This window comes from Microcebus murinus, chromosome 14, assembly GCF_040939455.1.
Source record: "Microcebus murinus isolate Inina chromosome 14, M.murinus_Inina_mat1.0, whole genome shotgun sequence".
In the NCBI taxonomy this organism is placed as follows: Eukaryota; Metazoa; Chordata; class Mammalia; order Primates; family Cheirogaleidae; genus Microcebus; species Microcebus murinus.
The window spans coordinates 51,285,001-51,304,688 of NC_134117.1; the positions used below are offsets into that span (position 1 = coordinate 51,285,001).

At 38.7% G+C, this 19,688-nt stretch overlaps 1 protein-coding gene across 5 annotated transcripts in view; it reads left to right on the forward strand.

Annotated features, from left to right (window-relative positions):
• Positions 1-19,688, forward strand: part of TET1 (tet methylcytosine dioxygenase 1) — a 134,270-nt gene that overhangs the window by 20,009 nt on the left and 94,573 nt on the right. For 4 of the 5 annotated variants that reach the window (XM_012762670.3, XM_012762673.3, XM_012762675.3 and 1 more), the window contains one exon: positions 16,599-16,652. In XM_012762670.3, coding sequence (XP_012618124.2) covers positions 16,599-16,652 — 54 coding nt within the window. Of the gene's footprint in view, positions 1-16,089; positions 16,378-16,598; positions 16,653-19,688 lie in introns of those variants that run through there. The other variant, XM_076010046.1, reaches the window with a different exon arrangement.

A 19,688-nucleotide genomic window follows, 5' to 3' on the forward strand; every position in this document is an offset into this window, starting at 1 on the left:
TTTAAAATAATATTTGGTGGTTTTTGTTTGTGTTTCTGTGAAAGTATATAAAAATGTATCAAATATACATGTTAAAAACAGAACTGTTAGAATTTTTGTCTTTCAAATATACTTAGGGCCCAAAAGCTATGCCATTCCTCAAAACATTGACTGCTAACCCCTGGGAGAAGTAAAGACAATTTTTTTTTTTAATTTCAAAATATTAAGGGTGTACCAATGTTTTTGGTTACATGGATCACTTTTGTAGTGTTTGAGTCATGGCTATAAGTGTGCTCATCACCAAATAGTGTTCATTGTATCTGTTAGGTAGGTTTTTGCCCCTTCTCCTCCACCCTAACAACAAATTTTGACTTATGTTCATAGATTACATTTTTATCTTCCACAATAAGGAAGAATATATCTTTTAATTGTACAACAGTGTGTTAAATCGTCTTCCCAGAGATATCATTTGGCTACTAAATAAAACAACCATAATCTGTCTCCTGTCAAGCCTAGTTCAGGCCAGACACGTTGGCTCAAACCTGTAATCCTAGAAATCTGGGAGGCTGAGGCAGGAGGATCGCTTGAGCTCAGGAGTTAGAGACCAGCCTGAGCAAGAGAGAGACCTGGTCTCTATAAAAAGGGCATGGTGGCACGCGCACCTGTAACACCACTACCACCACCACCACCACCCCTCCGCTACTGGGCAGGGTGAGGCTGGAGAATCACTTGAGCCCAGGAGTTTGAGGTTGCTGTGAGCTAGGCTGACACCATGGCGCTTTAGCGCAGGTGACAGAGTGAGACTTTTGTCATTCCTTTTTTTTTTTTCCCCTGGAGACAGAGTCTCACTCTGTGGTCCTGGGTAAGCCTCAAACTCCCAGCTCAAGTGATCCTCCTGCCTCAGCCTCCCGAGTAGCTGAGACTACAGGTGTGTACCACCATGCCCAGCTAATTTTTTAATTTTTTTGTAGAGATAGGGTCTCGCTCTTGCTCAGGCTTGTGTCATTCTTATAGTTATCTAGAAATTTGCTTTTGGTTATAGTATTCCTGTGTATTTGTAATTTCACATTTTGAGATTTATGCACTACCCTATTTAACAGTGAAAGATAGTAAAATAAAAAACGGGGGAAGGAGGAATGAGTGGGAGCTTTTTACATACATTAGAATAGGTGCTTTGGGTAGGCTACACTTTCACAAGTAATTTTTAGTGTGTGTAAAAGCAAAAGAAACCAAACAGTTGTTTGTAGACTAAACTTCTGAGGGTGGGGTCTTGAGTTTCATTATATGTGTCTAGGGAAATGATTTTGGTATAGTATCGTGTATTTAATTAACATTAATTGAATGACTAGACAAGCAATTTGCAAGTTGATATAGTCAAAGTGAAATAACCTCTCTTGTATTTGCCCTGCTTAATGGTAATTTTTTTCCAGAATATTAAAAGGCTATTATGTGCTTGGTTAGATTAAATAGCAGCATATTAGATGCTAAGTGTGCTGTGTTCATTACCACACTATTCTCTTAACTAATGCCAATTCCACCTGGAAAAATTGTAATACCTACATAGGCTGTGTTTCGAAAGCTAACAGTTAAGTAGTGTTATGATACAAATTGAACCACTGATTGTCTGAACTTATGGATATGCTAAAAGTCTAGTTTTAGAGCTGCCCTTTGAGAATTAGTTGACACACTCATTTTATTTTATTTTATTTTATCCTTTTTGGTGGTAGTGGGGGTGGGGCTAGCATCTCTTGGCCACTGCTTTTCTTAGAGTTTTCAAACAGCTGGATCTCATTTTGGCATATGTTGTATATGGCATATGGAACAAATTTTTGCTACCAACTCCTTCAATTGAGGGCAGATGTTATATGTCCTTAAATATGCCTTTAAGGAATCTCTTTGTATCACTACTGAGACTTCAGTAGCACATTGCACCACAGAACTGGACATAGAAAAAGAAAAACCCTTGGTGCTTAGTGTACATACATGTGTAAACTCCAAGTATGTCAACAGAACCATGCTGATCTTGATTGATTCTGACCCATGGGTGTTAATTTCTGGAATCTTGTCATTATGGTTCAAATCCCTTGCCATGTTCTGTATGCCATCTTATCCAGAAAGAAAAATGTGTGAAACTGGCTCACAACTTCATCTAACGTCAGTATAATCCAAGTTATACTATCATATAATATTGAGAACCCTAGTATTTTACATGTTTATTTCACTACAGAGCATAACTCCAGATCCGTTTTTGTTAGTCATGCTCTTGATTTTTTATTCCAGAGTGATATCTCAAGAGTTGATGGTATCAAAGCTGAAAAAGTCCTTTTCTAGTAGCTAGCCATTGTGGACTATGATGAATGTGGCACAAGTGTTATCAGGAAGGACAGAAAAAAGGATCTTTTTTTTTTTTTTTGCATTATTATCATATTAAAATAAGGTACAACTAGCAAATCAATCAAACTAATCTAAGAAAGTCAAGGCATTACCTTGATAATGAGACTCAGTGCTCAAGTCAAGAGTACCCAGAAGGTGTTGGCTAATTATCATCAGCTCTTGGTGTCTGTTATGAATAGAGCAAAGGAAAAATCTTGCCTTTTTTCTGATTTAAGTATGCCCCATTAATACCTAGTCACTGTCTTTAAAAGAAGGCCATGAAATACTTAAATGAGATGTTTAAGATACTTCTAAAGCCCAAAGCCAGGATTTAGGAGATATTAGCAGCACACAATAGATGCTCAACAAATGTTCACTAAACAAATGATTAAATTAGTGAATGAATAAAATCTTATAGAATTATAAGTCAGACTATTTCTCATATAACAATGTATGTTTAAAAAAAAACAAAAAAAGGCCGGGCGCGGTGGCTCACGCTTGTAATCCTAGCACTCTGGGAGGCCGAGGCGGGCGGATTGCTCAAGGTCAGGAGTTCAAAACCAGCCTGAGCGAGACCCCGTCTCTACTATAAAAATAGAAAGAAATTAATTGGCCAACTAATATATATATATATATATATATATATATATATATATATATATATATAATTAGCTGGGCATGGTGGCTCGTGCCTGTAGTCCCAGCTACTCTGGAGGCTGAGGCAGGAAGATCGCTTGAGCCCAGGAGTCTGGGGTTGCTGTGAGCTAGGCTGACGCCACGGCACTCACTCTAGCCTAGGCAAGAAAGCGAGACTCTGTCTCAAAAAAAAAAAAACCAAAAAAACAACTATACTGTATATTGTTCATTTTACTCCATATGTACTGGATATATTATTTCAGCAGCTATTACCCCAAAACAACACTTTTAGCGTACCAAAAATATTAGGATCATGGGATATCTGTAACAGAAATTTAAGTAGGGTAACAGAAATTCAAGAAGGCTTAAGGAAAAGGTTTTTAGGACGGTATGGAGAGCTTTAAAAATACGTGGTAGGCCGCGTGCTGTGGCTCACGCCTGTAATCCTAGCACTTTGAGAGGCCAAGGTTGGAGGATTGCTCGAGCCCAGGAGTTTGAGATCAGCCTGGGCAATAGAGAGAATCCATCTCTACAAAAAAATTAAAAATTTAGCCATGTGTGGTGGTGGTAGTGGTGTGCGCCTGTAGTCCCAGCTATTTGGAGTCTGAGGCAGGAGGATTGCTTCAGCCTAGGGGTTTGAGGTTGCAGTGAGCTATGATGACCCCACTGTGCTCTAGCCTAGGCAACAGAGTGAGACCTTGTATTGAAAAATAAAAAAAATTTACAGACTTCCTGAGTAAAAAAAAAAGAAAAAAAAAGTGATAAAAGCTGTCTGCCTGTGTTGTTTAAAATTATTACCATATGCATCTGTGATTGTGAATTACACCAAGAAGGGGAAAGGAGCATGCAAGCTCAAAATCATGTATTTTTTTAATTGTAAATGGAATTTAGAAAAACAATTCCAAAAGGATACCTACCAAACCAAACTGTTGGAAGTGTTTACCTGAGGACTGGAGTTTTTGGATGGAGGAGGCATATATTAGAAAATATGTTACTTTAACTTTTTGCTTAGATTTTTCCATGTGGTTTGAATTTTTACATAGTGAGCTTGTGTTACTTTAAAAAATAATAAAATGTACTAAATCAAAATAATGTAATTTGCATTGTAGAAAATTTAGAAGTAGGAAAAAAACCCCATTAATCCTACCACTTAGAGCAACCACCATGAATATATTGGGATATTTGCTTCTAGTATTTTTTCTGCATTTAAAAAATAACATAGTTGAGGTCAAATGAGGTAAAATATTTCTTCCATTTTTTTCATTCAGTATTTTCTCTGACAATTAGAAGTTTGCAAAGATTTTTTAATGCCTGCATAATATTCCTTTAGGTAAATGAATTTAACTTGCCAGTTTGTTTTTTGTGGCTGAATGCTTCAGTTTCTTACAACTTTCCATTTGGTAGTGAACTTTTTTCTGCATAAATATTGGTTCTTATTCCAGCTTATTTTCTGACATTAGGATCATTTGATTCTTTATTTCAAGCTGAAAGTATTACCAACCAAAATATTTTGTATTTTGCTGATATGTTAATGTCTAATGACTTCTAATCACTTTTGGAAACCCGAAGTTTATGGTCCAGGTATTTTTTGGAATGTCAGGTCTATTTCCTTCTTCCCAGAAGAGAAACTCTGTAGTTTCTGTTAAATTCTTTTTGGGAAACACATATTAAAGCCTTTTCATAGATGGTAATTGAGTCAGCATTTCAGCAAATCTCTAACTAATCACTGGATATTAGCCAGATCAGATTAGGTATTCTGTGTATTTTTAGCTACCATGGAAAATCAGAATTTTTAAACTATATTATTCTATTAGTGCTTTAGTCCTGCTAAACTTTCCACAAGACTTTTGGTTGCTGGACAAGAATTTCTTAGATTAATTCAATCCTAGTTTAAATGACCCCAACATAAGTCTTTCGTAAGCTTCAGAAAGCATAAAAATACAACTTCTACATTGGAGGTTCTTAATCTGGATAGGCTTCAGTGGTCTGTGATCCCACCTCCTCAAAATTATATGCAGCATATTGTTTTTATATGTGTTTTTCTGGGAAGATTGTCAATAACTTTTATTAGATTTCAGAGAAATGTAAGTCACATCTCCCACCCCCCAAAATAAAAACAAGTAAAAGAACCACACTACTCGCTTAAGGCTTTGGAGGAATGCAATTGACTACTGTTTCTATGGTTAAGGAAAACACAGTTGCACTGAGAATTTAGTTATTCCTCATATATGGTCATCAGTGTGAGAATGGACCTTCTACTTGGAGCATCAAGATAGTCAACCTGTGGAACAGGGATGCTGGGAGGAGAGATGTTGTCTGTAAAGGTCTCGCAGTGTACCTGCTACATAGTGGGTGCTTAGACATGGTGGGGACTGTTATATCCTTGAAGAGATTTGTGTATTCATTTCATTATGTTCACCTGTTTTCCCTCCTACCATTTATTCATAGTATATAGAGGAAAATAACTGAAATTCTCCCAAGTAGTCCATACACAACATTTCTCAATATCTGCAAAAGCATTTTTCCTGCTGGAGGATTAAGATACTTTATGAATGAATTGGTTTCACTGTTCCCATGTGATGCAAAATTATAGTTGTGGTTTCCAATGAGACGACTATGCCACAGTTATTTTCTTGTCCTTGTATAATGAGAGGGTTTTGGTGTTTCTGCTGTGTTCGAGACATTTACACTATACAGCTTATTTTTATATCATGTTTCATACGCAACACTATTTTGTGGTGAGTTTTCTGTTAAAGAGCAAAAGCAGGATCAAGGGAAGAGGAAGTGGGAGGACAAGACAGTGGAAAGCCACAGTTGATCCAAGCCATGGAATTTTGGAAGGAGTGGATATAGGTTAGGTTTAGAAAGAAGCATGTGTATGGGTGTGTTCGTTTCCCTTACACTTGCAGGAGTAATTTTTACAGAATTGCAGAGAGATTTGTCTACCGGGCAACATAGAAATTAAATTGTGTTCTTTATTCACCTAACCCCATTTTCTAGAGACCCTTCTGATGATGAGATGTCAAAACAAACAAAAACCAATAAAACAAAAAATCAAAACATGGTAGTGTTTAACTTTTTTTCTTCCTTCTTTTTTCTTTTTAAAAAATTTTTTACATTTAAACTTTTTTTCTTTTTTTCCCCTTAACGTGAACAGAAATACAAAATTTTTCTCTTCTTAAAGAATCAACAACCTTTATTAATTAGGCACATTACTAATTAACATTACTTCATTACTAATTAGGTACATAATAAGATTTTAATGAAATTTAAACTTCTTTGACTTGACACAGAGGAAGCTGAGAAAGGAAGGGAAGAAGGAAGGAAACTAATGTTTTTTGAGAGTCTACTATGGGCCAGAAACTGTGATAAAAGACTTTCTATTACCGTGGTCAATTCTGACAGTAACCCATGAGGTATAAGTATTAGGATTCTCATTTTGCAGACTAGGAAATAGAAACACACTTTTAAAAATGTGCTTAATTTTCCATGGCTTAGAAAGTGGTAGAGCCACTCTTTCTACTACAATAAAAGAGAATTGATGCCGGGCGCGGTGGCTCATGCCTGTAATCCTAGCACTCTGGGAGGCTGAGGCGGGCTGATTGCTCAAGGTCAGGAGTTCGAAACCACCCTGAGCAATAGCAAGACCCCCGTCTCTACTATAAATAGAAAGAAATTAATTGGCCAACTAATATATATAGAAAAAATTAGCCGGGCATGGTGGCGCATGCCTGTAGTCCCAGCTACTCGGGAGGCTGAGGCAGGAGGATTGCTTGAGCCCAGGAGTTTGAGGTTGCTGTGAGCTAGGCTGACGCCACAGCACTCACTCTAGCCTGGGCAACAAAGCGAGACTCCGTCTCAAAAAAAAAAAAAAAAAAGAGAATTGAATAATCAATCTCTTATTTTTTTAAAATTGAGGTTATATTATTCACATATTATAAAATTTGCTCTTTTAATTAATTAATTAATTAATTAATTATTTATTTATTTTTTTGAGACAGAGTCTCACTTTGTTGCCCAGGCTAGAGTGAGTGCCGTGGCGTCAGCCTGGCTCACAGCAACCTCAATCTCCTGGGCTCAGCGATCCTACTGCCTCAGCCTCCCGAGTAGCTGGGACTACAGGCATGCACCACCATGCCCGGCTAATTTTTTGTATATATATATTTTAGTTGGTCAATTAATTTCTTTCTATTTTTGGTAGAGACGGGGTCTCACTCAGGCTGGTTTCGAACTCCTGACCTTGAGCGATCCGCCCGCCTCGGCCTCCCAAAGTGCTAGGATTACAGGCGTGAGCCACCGCGCCCGGCCTTTTAATTATTTATTTTTTAAAAAAATGTTTATTTTATCTTCTTAGAGGAGAAAGTGAGAGAGTGAAAGAGAGAGAGGAAGGGGGGAAGAACGAAGGGAGATGGCGTGGCATCCCAAAGAAGGAGAAGGGGGTGCCAGCCAAATTTACTCTTTTAAAGAACACAATTCAGATATTTACAAGGCTATGTGCCCATCACCACTGTTTACTTCCAGAACATTTTCATCCCCACTGCAAATAAAACCCCCAGTACCATTAAGTAGCCATTCCACATTCTCTCCCCCAAACCTCTGGCAACCATTAATCTGCTTTTTGTCTCTATGGATTTGCCTATTCTGGTGATTTCATATCAATAGAGTCATAAATATTTTGTTTGTTGTGACTTCCTTCTTTCACTTAGCATAATGTATTGGAGATACAGCCGTTTCATACCATATATTAGGACTTTATTGCATTTTATGGCTGAATAATATTTTATTATATTATATGAGCAAACTGGATTTTGGATATCTATTAATCAGTCGATGGATATTTGGATTTATTCTACTTTCTGGATATGAACATTATAAACAATGTTGTTATGAACAGTAGTGAACAGGTATTTGTGTGGATATATGTCTTTAGTTATTTTCTATATATACACCTAGGAGTAGAATTGCTAGATCACATGATCATTTAATTTTTTGCAAAACTACCAAACTTTTCCAAAGCAGCCTTATCATTTTACATTCCCCCCTAGCAATGTACTGGTTTCTAATTTTTCTAAATCCTCCTCAACACTTACCATTATCTGACTTTTTGACTATTGCGATCCTAGTGAGTGTGAAGTGGTATCTCACTGTGGTTCTGATTTTCATTTCTCTAATGATTAATGATGTTTAGCACCTTTTTATATGCTTATTGACTATCTGTATAACTTCTTTGGAAGGTCTTGCCCATTTTTCAAAAGGGCTGTTTATCTTTTTATTGTTGGATTGCAAAAGTTCTTTACATGTTCTGGATACTAGACCCCTATAGATATGTGATTTACAAATATTTTCTCTTTGTAAGTTGTCTTTTCATTCTTTTGATAATGTCCTTTAATAAACAAAAGTATTCAATTTTGATGAATTCCATTTTGTCTATTATTTTTCTTTTTTTTTCTTTCTTTCTTTTTTTTTTTTCTGAGACAGGGTCTCACTCTGTTGCCCAGGTTAGAGCACAGTGGTGTCACAGTGAGGTTGCTCATAGCAACCTCAAACTTCTGGGCTCTGCCAGGTGCGGTGGCTCACGCCTGTACTCCTAGCACTCTGGGAGGCCTAGGCTGGTGCATTGCTCAAGGTCAGGACTTCGAAACCAGCCTGAGTGAGACCCCATTTCTCCTAAAAATAGAAAGAAACTAATTGACCAACTAAAAAAAAATATATATATATATACATATATATATATATACACAAAAAATTAGCCGGGTATGGTGGCGCATGCCTGTAGTCCCAGCTACTCTGGAGGCTGAGGCAGTAGGATCGCTTGAGCCCAGGACATTGAGGTTGCTGTGAGCTAGGCTGATGCCATGGCACTCACTCTAGCCTGGGCAACAAAGTGAGACTCTGTCTCAAAAAAAAACTTCTGGGCTCAAGTGATCCTCCTGCCTTGGCCTCCTGAGTACAGCTGAGACTACAGATGTGTGGCACCACATCCAGATAATCAATCTTTCTTTCTTTCTTTCTTTCTTTCTTTCTTTCTTTCTTTCTTTCTTTCTTTCTTTCTTTCTTTCTTTCTTTCTTTCTTTCTTTCTTTCTTTCTTTTTTTGACAAGGTCTCACTCTATCACCCAGGCCGGAGTACAGTAGCATCATCTTAGCTCATTGCAACCTCAAAACTCCTGGGCTCAAGTGATCCTCCCCTCTTGAATAGCTAGAACTACAGGTGCACCACCACACCTGGCTACAAATAAATGTTGATTGAATTGAATGATATTGATCATAGATGTGGAACTGGTATGTAGTAAACATTGATATCTGAAGGTGTTAATAGCAGCTATCATGTGTATTTAGGGTTTATTAAGTTCCCAATACTGCATTAAGCACTGACATACTCATTGTCTCATTCACTGTTACAACAATCCTATAAAATATGGGTTCTACCTTTTTTTTTTTTTTTTTTTTTTTTTTTTTGAGACAGAGTCTGGCTCTATTGTCTGGGCTAGAGTGCTGTAGCATCAGTCTAGCTCACAGCAACCTCAAACTGCTGGGCTCAAGTGATCCTCCTGCCTCAGCCTCCTGAGGAGTAGCTGGGACTACAGGTGCATACCACTACAGCAGGCTAATTTTTCTATTATTTAGTAGAGACAGGGTCTTGCTCTTGCTCAGGCTGGTCTTGAACTCCTGGCCTCAAAGTGATCTTCCCACTTTGGTCTCCCAGAGTGCTAGGATTACAGGCATGGGCCACCACGCCCGGCAACACATTCTGCCCTTAATTTCTAAAGTAAGACACTGAGGTTTGGAGAGACCAACTAACTTGCCTAAGACCACACAGTTGACCTGAGATTAGAACCCTTGGCTTGGATGGCATGTCTTCATTTTAGCCCCATGTCCCTGACCTAGGGCAACAAGCAAAATGAAGGGCCCAGAGGCAGGAAAGGAGTGAGACCAAGGGGCGGACTGTTGAGGAATAGTCAGAGTGAGGTTATTGCTGCTGTCTTTTAGACTTGTGAAACTTTGAAAGAGATGTTGTGTTATTAATAGAATCTTATAGGTTAATTTGACAAAAATATAAACTTTGAAATATAGGAATCAAATATTTAGACTCATTGAGTTTGACAATTCCACTGCTGCTATATTTTAATCTCAATGTGTTCCTTTAACTGTCTTTAACTCTTGCTCTCCATTTTCAAATTTTTACTTAAAATATTTTTACCTTCCCTGGACCTCATTCTCCTCTGAATCGTGGCCTGGTAATTCTTCACTATCATGGTGGTTTTTCACTCTCCCATGCCTTCAAGCAGATAACTTTGTATTTTTGTTCAACGTATACTTCATTTGTTATGACAAATAGCAAAGGTAGCCCTGTGAAAATATGGGCATATGTTTATAAAATAAGAAATGTAAACACAGCATCAGTGACTAGAGTTTGACTTATTATTTATTTATTTTTTGAGACAGAGTGTTGCTTTTTTGCCCAGGCTAGAATAAGTGCCGTGGCATCAGCCTAGCTCACAGCAACGTCAAACTCCAGGGCTTTAAGCAATCCTACTGCCTCAGCTTCCCAAGTAGCTGGGACTACAGGCACATGCCACCATGCTTGGCTAATTTTTCTATTTTTTGAAGAGACAGAATCTTGATATAGTGCTCAAGCTGGTCTCAAACTCCTGGTCTCAAACAATCCTCCTACTTTGGCCTCCCAAAGTGCTAGGATTGCAAGCATGAGCCACTGTGACTTATTTTATTTTATTTATTTATTTTTGCCAATGAATTTATTTTTTAAAAATTTTTAATTATTATGGATATATAATGGTTATATATCTTTATAGGGCCCATGTGATGTTTTGATACAACCATACAATGTGAATTATTCAAATCAAGGTAATTAGAGTGTCCATCACCTCAGGCATTTATCATTTCTTCCTTTTTTTCTTTTTTTGAGACAGAGTCTTACTCTGTTCTCTGGGCTAGAGTGCCGTGGCATCAACCTAGCTCACAGCAACCTCAAACTCCTGAGCTCAAGCAATCCTGCTGCCTCAGCCTCCCAATAGCTGGGACTACAGGCATGCACCACCATGCCCGGCTAGTTTTTTCTATATATATTAGTTGGCCAATTAATTTCTTTCTATTTATAGTAGAGACGGGGTCTGGCTCTTGCTCAGGCTGGTTTTGAACTCCTGACCTCGAGCAATCCGCTGGCCTCAGCCTCCCAGAGTGCTATAATTACAGGCGTGAGCCACAGCACCCAGCCTAATCCTCTGATTTTTAAGAGAAAGGAGATAGATCTCGTTTTGTAAATATATAAAAGAACCTGCAAGGCTGGGCACAGTGGCTCATGCCTGTAATCCTAGCACTCTGGGAGGCCAGGGCGAGCGGATCACTCAAGATCAAGAGTTCAAAACCAGCCTGAGCAAGACTGAGACCCCATCTCTACTAAAAATAGAAATATATTAATTAGCCAACTAAAAATATATAGAAAAAATTAGCCCGGCATGGTGTCACATGCCTGTAGTCCCAGCTACTCGGGAGGCTGAGGCATTAGGATCACTTGGGCCCAGGAGTTTGAGGTTACTGCTGTGAGCTAGGCTGATGCGATGGCCCTCTAGCCTGGGCAATAGAGTGAAACTCTGTCTCAAAAAAAAAAAAAAAAAGAAAGAACCTGCATAGCAAACTCAGTAGTTAGGCTGAGTGTGGTTGCTCACTCCTGTAATCCTAGCATTCTGGGAGGCTGAGGCTGGAGGATCACTTGAGGTCAGGAGTTGGAGACCATCCTGAGCAAGTGTGAGACCCTCCCCCATCTCTACTAAAAGTAAAAAGAAAAAAATTAGCCAAAGAACTAAAAACAGAAAAAATTAACCAGGCATGATGGTGCATGCCCATGGCAGTCCCAGCTGCTCTGGAGTCTGGGGCAGGAGGATTGCTTGAGCCCAGGAGTTCGAGGTTGCTGTGAGCTAGGCTGATGTGTGACACTCTAGCCGGAGCAACAGAGCAAGACACTGTCTCAAAAAACAAAAAACAAAACCAAACTTAGCTGCTAAATAAAAAACGAAAAAGATTTAAAAAATATAAAAGAATCTTATACACTTGAGTTATTACAAAATTAAATATGAACTTATGCAATCTAATAGTTATCATTTCTTTTTTTTTTTTTTTTTTTTTTATCTTACTATGAAAGTGGGTAAGTTATCATTTCTTATGGGAAAAACAAATAGATTTAAGTGACAAAAACAAGTTCTGAATTACTAGAAATACCACACAAGATTTCTTAATTTCTGCTCTTCCTTTCAACAGAATCTAGTTGTATGTACTTCACCCTAAGTAACAAGAAAATAGGAATGGCTCTTTTGACTGACCTCCAATTTCTCTGCCCATAATTTCTGATTATTCTTTCCTATCAAAACTCGCTGTTGGCCGGGCGAGGTGGCTCACGCCTGTAATCCTAGCACTCTGGGAGGCTGAGGTCAGCGGATTGCTCGAGGTCAGGAGTTCAAAACCAGCCTGAGCAAGAGAGAGACCCCATCTCTACTATAAATAGAAATTAATTGGCCAACTAATATATATAGAAAAAATTAGCTGGGCATGGTGGTGCATGCCTGTAGTCCCAGCCACTCGGGAGGCTGAGGCAGGAGGATTGCTTGAGCCCAGGAGTTTGAGGTTGCTGTGAGCTAGGCTGACACCAGGGCACTCACTCTAGCCGGGGCAACAAAGCAAGACTCTGTCTCAAAAAAAAAAAAAAAAAAAAAAAAAAAAAAACCAAAAGAACAACTCACTGTTGCCTAAGCCCTGAGATGAGACCATCAAATCACTAAGTATAGGAATTGAAACAGATGGTCAGAACCAATAGATGTTAGCAATCTACTCTGTGTTCAAACAAGGAGAGATCTTCATGGTGTAGTATCAGTTTGATATTTGGAATTAATGTTAGCTCTGGTCACTTTCATTAACTTTAATATATAGCTAGGATGAGCTTTGCTTTTATTTATTAACTAATTTTACAGAACGGTGCACACAGACCTTTGACGTTTGCTTAGATTGCCAACTACAATGTCGTTTGGTTTCATGAGTATTCTACTCAGTGGAAATGCATGTCTATGGGGCTTTAAAACATGGACTTCTCACCATTGTATATTTCAGTACACCTCATACTCTGAGCCTGATTTTATTTTATCTTAGTGAATCAGATGTATAGATCACACAGGTAATGGATTAATTTAAAATAAACAATTATGACCGAGAGGAGTGGCTCACGCCTGTAATCCTAACACTTTGGGAGGCCGAGGTGGGAGGATTGCTTGAGGCCAGGAGCTTGAGACAAGCCTGAGCAAGAGTGAGACCCTGTTTCTACAAAAAATAAAATTATCCAGGCGTAGTGGCACACACCTGTAGTCCCACCTACTCAGGAGGCTGAGCCAGATGAACTTCATAAGCCCAGGAGTTTGAGGTTGCAGTGAGCTGTGATGATGCTACTGCACTCTAGCCAGGGTGACAGAGCAAGACTATTTCTAGAAAAATAAATTCATATATACATATACACATATATGTATAGATGCATATATATTATATATATACACACACATCATTATATCATAATCTATCATGGCCACCTTACTAAATAATGAATAATTAACCTGAAAAAAATGTTGATGGTTTTTAAAAATTATATTCAAATATTCAAAGGAGGAGGCATAATATTATATGTAATTAAAATGCAAGACACTTTAAGAAACATAGGGCTACTCTGTGTGCATGGCTGACGAGAATGTATAATGGTGCAGCTGCTGTGGAAGACAGTTTGGTACCTCCTCAAAAAGTTAAACAGACTGATCCAACAATTCACTCTCAGGTATATGCTCAGTGATTCAAATAGATACCTGTATGCCAATATTTGTAACAGCATTATTCACAATGACCAAAAGCTAGAAACAACCCAAATGTCTCACAACAGAAGAATGAATAAACAAAATGCATTATATATGTGTATATATATATATATACACACACACACACACACACACAAAGGAATGTTGTTCAGCCTTATTAAAAAGGAATGAAATTCTGTTACATTCTACAACATGGATGACATTTGAAAACATTATGCTAAGTGAACAGACACAAAAAGGTAAATATTGTGTGAGCCTGTTTATATGAGGTACCACAAATAGTCAATTTTATAGACAGAAAGTGGAATAGAATTTAGTAGGGGCTGTCAAGGCAAATGAGGAGATACTGTTCAGTGGGTAGAGAGTTTCTGTTCAGGAGGGTGGAAAGGTTCTGGAAATGGAGAGTGGTGATAGTTGCACATTGTAAACGTACTTAATGTCACTGAATTATACACTTAAAAATAGTTAAAGAGTAAATTTTATGTTATGTATATTTTACCACAATAAAAAAATCACTAAAAAAAAGAAAGAAAGAAAAAGATGTAAAGCTAAAAGGTTTTGTACCCATTTTCAAAACTTACTGTATGGGTCCTGTTTTCTACCTGTTTCGTGGCTGCTTTATTCCTCACAGAGAGCTTCTTAGAGGTAGTGTGGGCTTAGTGTGTTTGGAGTTGGGCCGGTGGATGTGGTTAGGTCAGAATTCATTGGTTTTGCTACAAGTGTTTAAGGAAGAGTTGAGAACACCACACCCATTAGTTTTTTTTTTTCTTACATGAATTTGCTAAAAATTAGGGGGAGGGAGAGGTAGTTTAAAAGTGGGAAAACAACGTACGCTGGACTTCCCATTCCAACGAGAAAATCATCCTTTTGTGGCAAACTGAAGGGCTAGGAATCAAGGGTGATGAAATGCAGGCCTTCCGGCCCTCACTCTGTTCCTGATTTCTGGTTGTGGGAATCTGTTCTGAATCCAACTGCAAGTGGAAAACCCATCTTTGGCTGAGCAGCCAAGGAGTCCTTCCTGCCAATCCCCCAAATGTGCTGCTGAAACTTTGGCCCTGGGAGGCTGGAGCTAGGGCTGTCTTCCCAAGATCTGTGCAGCTGTCAAGGTAGCTGTGATGGGACTGTGACGATCCTCCACACTGCATTTTGGCAGTGACCTTGAGACCAGCCAGCTCATTGCAGCTGCCCTGGTCCTCTGCTGCCACTTTTGCAATGCCAGAAGGCTACAGGGAGGGAGACTCCTCTGGTTCTACCCTTCCCAGTGTCTGGCAGGTGCCAACTGTGCTGCCAGTTCTTCCAGTGCTTACCACCCACTGGGCATAGGGGCATTCCAGGTGTGTCGAGGGAGATAGTGGCTTGTCCCACCCCTGGCTCAGGTCCCAATCTCTGGGAAGCGGGTGGCTCTGTCTGACCGCCAGGCTGGTGCGCAGACAGACTTCACGTGGGGACTTGTTTGGCAGCTCTGCAGAGAGATGCTCAGTGACAGTTAATGATCTTGGGAGAGACAGAAGCCAAAGGTGTCCTTTTTCCCCCCCAAAAGTATGAGTCCAAGTTCTCCTTCTAGTAGGGCAGAGATTTCGTTGAGAGAGAAAGGTCACCAGAAATGCCCAGAGCAAGAGAGAAAAATCTTTTCTCTCCAGCCACTCAGAGTGGCAAGTGTATTTTGGAAACTCCTCCTCCCTCCTAGTCCTCTTCCTGTCCTTTTCCTTTTAAGTGGCTTTATTGTTATTTTTTAATCCGTTGTTGTCATTGGACATTTATTGACAGAAATCAAATTGCTGTGTTTCTGGGCAAAGCGCCTGCTGCAAAGAGGTGTGGTTCCTGAGGAATGAGACACGCAGCCCAACAGCTGAGCCTACACTGTCCTCACATAACCTCCCTGCCTTAAATATCGCCAATATTTAGCCTTGCCTTATAAAGTAAAAATGCACAATACCTTCCAGAGTTTCAGCAAGCCCAAATACCCCCCTAGGCTCGGTTATATCTCCTGTACATTGGAGGCAGAGCAGCGCACCCCCACCCTGTGCAGACCTGCCCTCAGAGCCACCAAGAGGTTACTAATCAGGGAGACTCTGCCATCGATCCGATGGTGGCAACCTGGGGGATTTGTGTGCATTGTTTTTGCTGAAGCCTCCTGTGATTTCAGCGCGACCAGATCCTCTGCAGCGAACTCCATGTCGCAGCTTGTGGCTGCCTGTGTCCTGTGGTGAGAGCCCAGCCGCACAGGAGATCCTTTGTCTAGGAAGGGCTAGGCTGAGAAGATCACTTTGGAGTTGCTAAGCTCTGCATTGCCATTGGCTGCACTCTTTGTGGGGCTGTTTTTGCAAAAGGCATGCCCAGCACGTCTACAGTGCTGGCAGGCCAGGGCTGCCTTTAAACACCATGATAATAATACCAAAAAGCAGTTTGCAGAACTGCTCCACTGTAGAGGCTTCCTCTGCAGAAGCAAGCAAGATGGCTACCTCGTGGGCTTCGCTGTGAAGAATGCAGAGGCTAATTAAGACAGACTTTAAGGGGAAAAAAGGGTATTTCCCTACTTCATCTTTATGCAAGATTTTTTTTCAGTGACTTTTAAAGTATACATTTTACATAAACTCTTTAGGTTCTGCCTAGCAAACATGTTGATGATTTTAAATGGTATAAATAGTTTTACAGAGAAATAGCCAAAAATTTTTTGGGGCTGGGAGCTAATTTTATTTCTTAAACAGAGGCTCATTTTGCAATTTGATTTTTTTTTTTTTTTTAGGTTATAAAGGAAAACAAGAGGCCCCAGAGGGAAAAGAAGCCCAAAGTTTTAAAGGTAATCAGCTGTTGATTAAATAATATGTAATTATTTTTCCATTTCATATAGTATTTTTCTGTCACTTGGGGGTAAATTTGCAGTACAGTGGATGTGCATTCTCCCAGATTTTCAGTAGATAAATGAATTCTCACTCAACTAAAGTGTTTTCTCTCTTTTTTGATGTGCTGCATAATGTGCATATTAGCATCCTTTATTTTTAACTCCACACAAGTCTGCAGAAGGAAAAGTTTATATGCAAAGTGTTGTGAATAAAATTTGTTTTTCTTTATAGCTCTCCTTGTAGCATCTGCATCTGTGATGTTGTTGCACCAGTGTGTAAACTTAAGCTCTTTAGGATAAAGGCACTATTTGAAGTTGACAGCTATGATCCATTGTGATTTTAATAGACTCTCCATTAAGTACTCTTTTAAAATGTGTGATTTTTCCTCCAAAAAAAAAAAGTCCTTAGACATTTTAGTTCAACTTAAAATGTGTAAATCGTTGAGATTTCACAGCCAAATTATAATTGTTTGATCTCAGATTTCCATTATATCATCATTAATTTTGGCATTCATGGAGCTGTAGGAATATGCATGTTTTCCTTATTTTCTATAGTGTGCCTGTGAGTATTTAGTAGTAACCTAATTCCGTTATAAGCTAGCAATCTGTGTTATGAGATTTGTACAGTATTTAGAAGGGTTAATTTAAAAGCATATGGCACCACTAAAAGTTCAAAGCTAGCTTTACTGTAGCACATAGGTGCTTATGTGTTTAAAATTTCCAGTGGTATATTGCTACTATAAATGTAAGCAATATTTGCAAGTTACCTTTTAAATTCAGGATAAAATATTAAGCAATAAAATGACTGGTCTTTAAAATTATATTGTGTTACATTTAATTTAAAATATTTTAACCTCATCAGAGTTTTTCTTTTGCAAATAAAGTTTTAACACTCAAAGAGGAACATGTTGAACTATACATGTGGCAGAATTTGTATCTTACTTTTTTCCCCCAGTTGTGTAACTTGAAAATATTGACACGGAGAACTAAACCTTGCATTGCTTTCAAATCTGTCTGACCACCTTCAGTTTCTGTTTCCTGTGTATACACAGCATTTCCATGTACATTTTCGTCAACCAACAAGTATTTATTTAATATTTACTGCACAGACAGCAATGTGCTAGGCACTGTGAAATGAATGAAATTGCTTGGCACAAATTCTCAGTGGGCCCAGACAAATAGAGTAGTGGTTATTTTTAAGATAAATTTTAAGGTAAAAACCCTCTTCTGTTTTTCTTCTTCATATTGATCCATCCATCCTATTTTAACCTTCTCCTCCAACAACTACAAAAGTGTATCATTAAAAGCACCACTTATAGTTCCTAATCTCCTTCTACACTTTCTGTATTGGGTATGTCCATGTCAGGCATTTTGTCTTAAATTCAAGCAAGAAATAGCTTCAGTCTTACTGTTATAAATGGCTCTCAGATTTGGTGAGGAGGGGCAGGAGGAAGTGATAGACTACTTGGAGAAACTAATACAGACCAGGATTGGTAGCTAAATCTTCTCTGGCCTTTTCTAGGAAGTAGAATTGGACTTTGGGAATGCTATTTAATTCTATGTTTATCTTGTTAGTCTGTGGGTGTCCTGTCACCTGAAATAAATTTCAGAAGTAAATATACCATGTGTTGCTTTTTGGAATCATGGCAGTGAACTCTGACATTTTTTTTTTTTTAAAGTGTCTTTGGGTGGCCAAATTTCATCTGCCACAGCAAGCAGAACTGAATTGTTGCTCACTTTCTTCTATGGTTAATGATTATTGTACAAGAGTAGGGAAATGTTCTAAAAGGAAAAAAAATTCCCTTTTTCTGGTTTGGCATTTTAAGATGTTTTAAAGAAATTTTTTTAGACATAATTTTATTTTCTTTTTCAAAGAAAGCTTCCTTCAGTAGAAATGCTAAATACTTTCAGATTTTAGCTTCATGTGTGTGAAATTCAACTAGCGGGTGTAGAATATTATATAACCCTGATGGAGATGTTAAGAAAATGATACCTGTGTTTTGGGAGGGAGAGTGGGTGAAGAATACAACTTTCAACTTTAGGTTTTATGTGTGAGGACTTCAGCACTCCAGCTGTATGCTACCCAGATGATCCATGCTGGGAATGTACAGGTTACCATTTGGTCTCCTATCATAATCCTCTGTCTTTGCATGTGGCATCACACCAGAGATCTAGTCTGCTTCCTTTGACTCTGTCCTCTTAGATCTTCAAATCTCCTGGGTCACCTGCTCTTTGTTAGGGTGGATGTTACAGGTATCATGACTGACTTTTCATCTTCATCATCTCTTAGAATGTAGTCGGATAGATGAAGAGCCTGATTAAAGAAAGCGGGTGTATTCAAGGAGAACCTAGGACTAAAAAAAAAAAGAAAAGAAAAGAAAGCGGGTGTAGAATTTGAGTCTCCTTCCATTCTACACTGTACCTCCTAACTACTGAACCCAGCTGTGGGGCTGAAATGGCCTGGTATGTCTCACACCTCTCCTCTTTAAAAAGTATATTATCTATTTTTTTTTAAAAAAGTATATTATCTATTAATAGATTGCTACCTACATGAATTCTATTGTGCTTCAAAATTTAAGACCATAAATAATATTCTCACATCCCCGAGTAGAGAGTCTTCCTCTAGCTGAAGTGACAGTTTCTGTCCAAAGCACTCTACAGGCCAGAATGGATATCAGATGTTTGTGGGCCAGGTGGGTGGCAAGTAGCCTAGCATCAGTTTCCCATTTAAGCCCCACTGATGATCACTAGAATTTTTTCATGTATAGACGACAGCTGTATATGTCATCTTATGTTTCAATGCCATCATTGGAAACAGAGTTTCTTTGACTCTTGATTAAGGTAGAAATGTGGACTAGTTTCAGTATTTGATTCATGAACTTGGGCTTAAATGTGGTTTGGAATTCCTCTTGGGAGAAACATTTATGTACATAATCTCTACTTTGTGTGTGGAAGGAGGTGAGTAGGAAGATGTATTCCCTTAGAGGAAGTCAA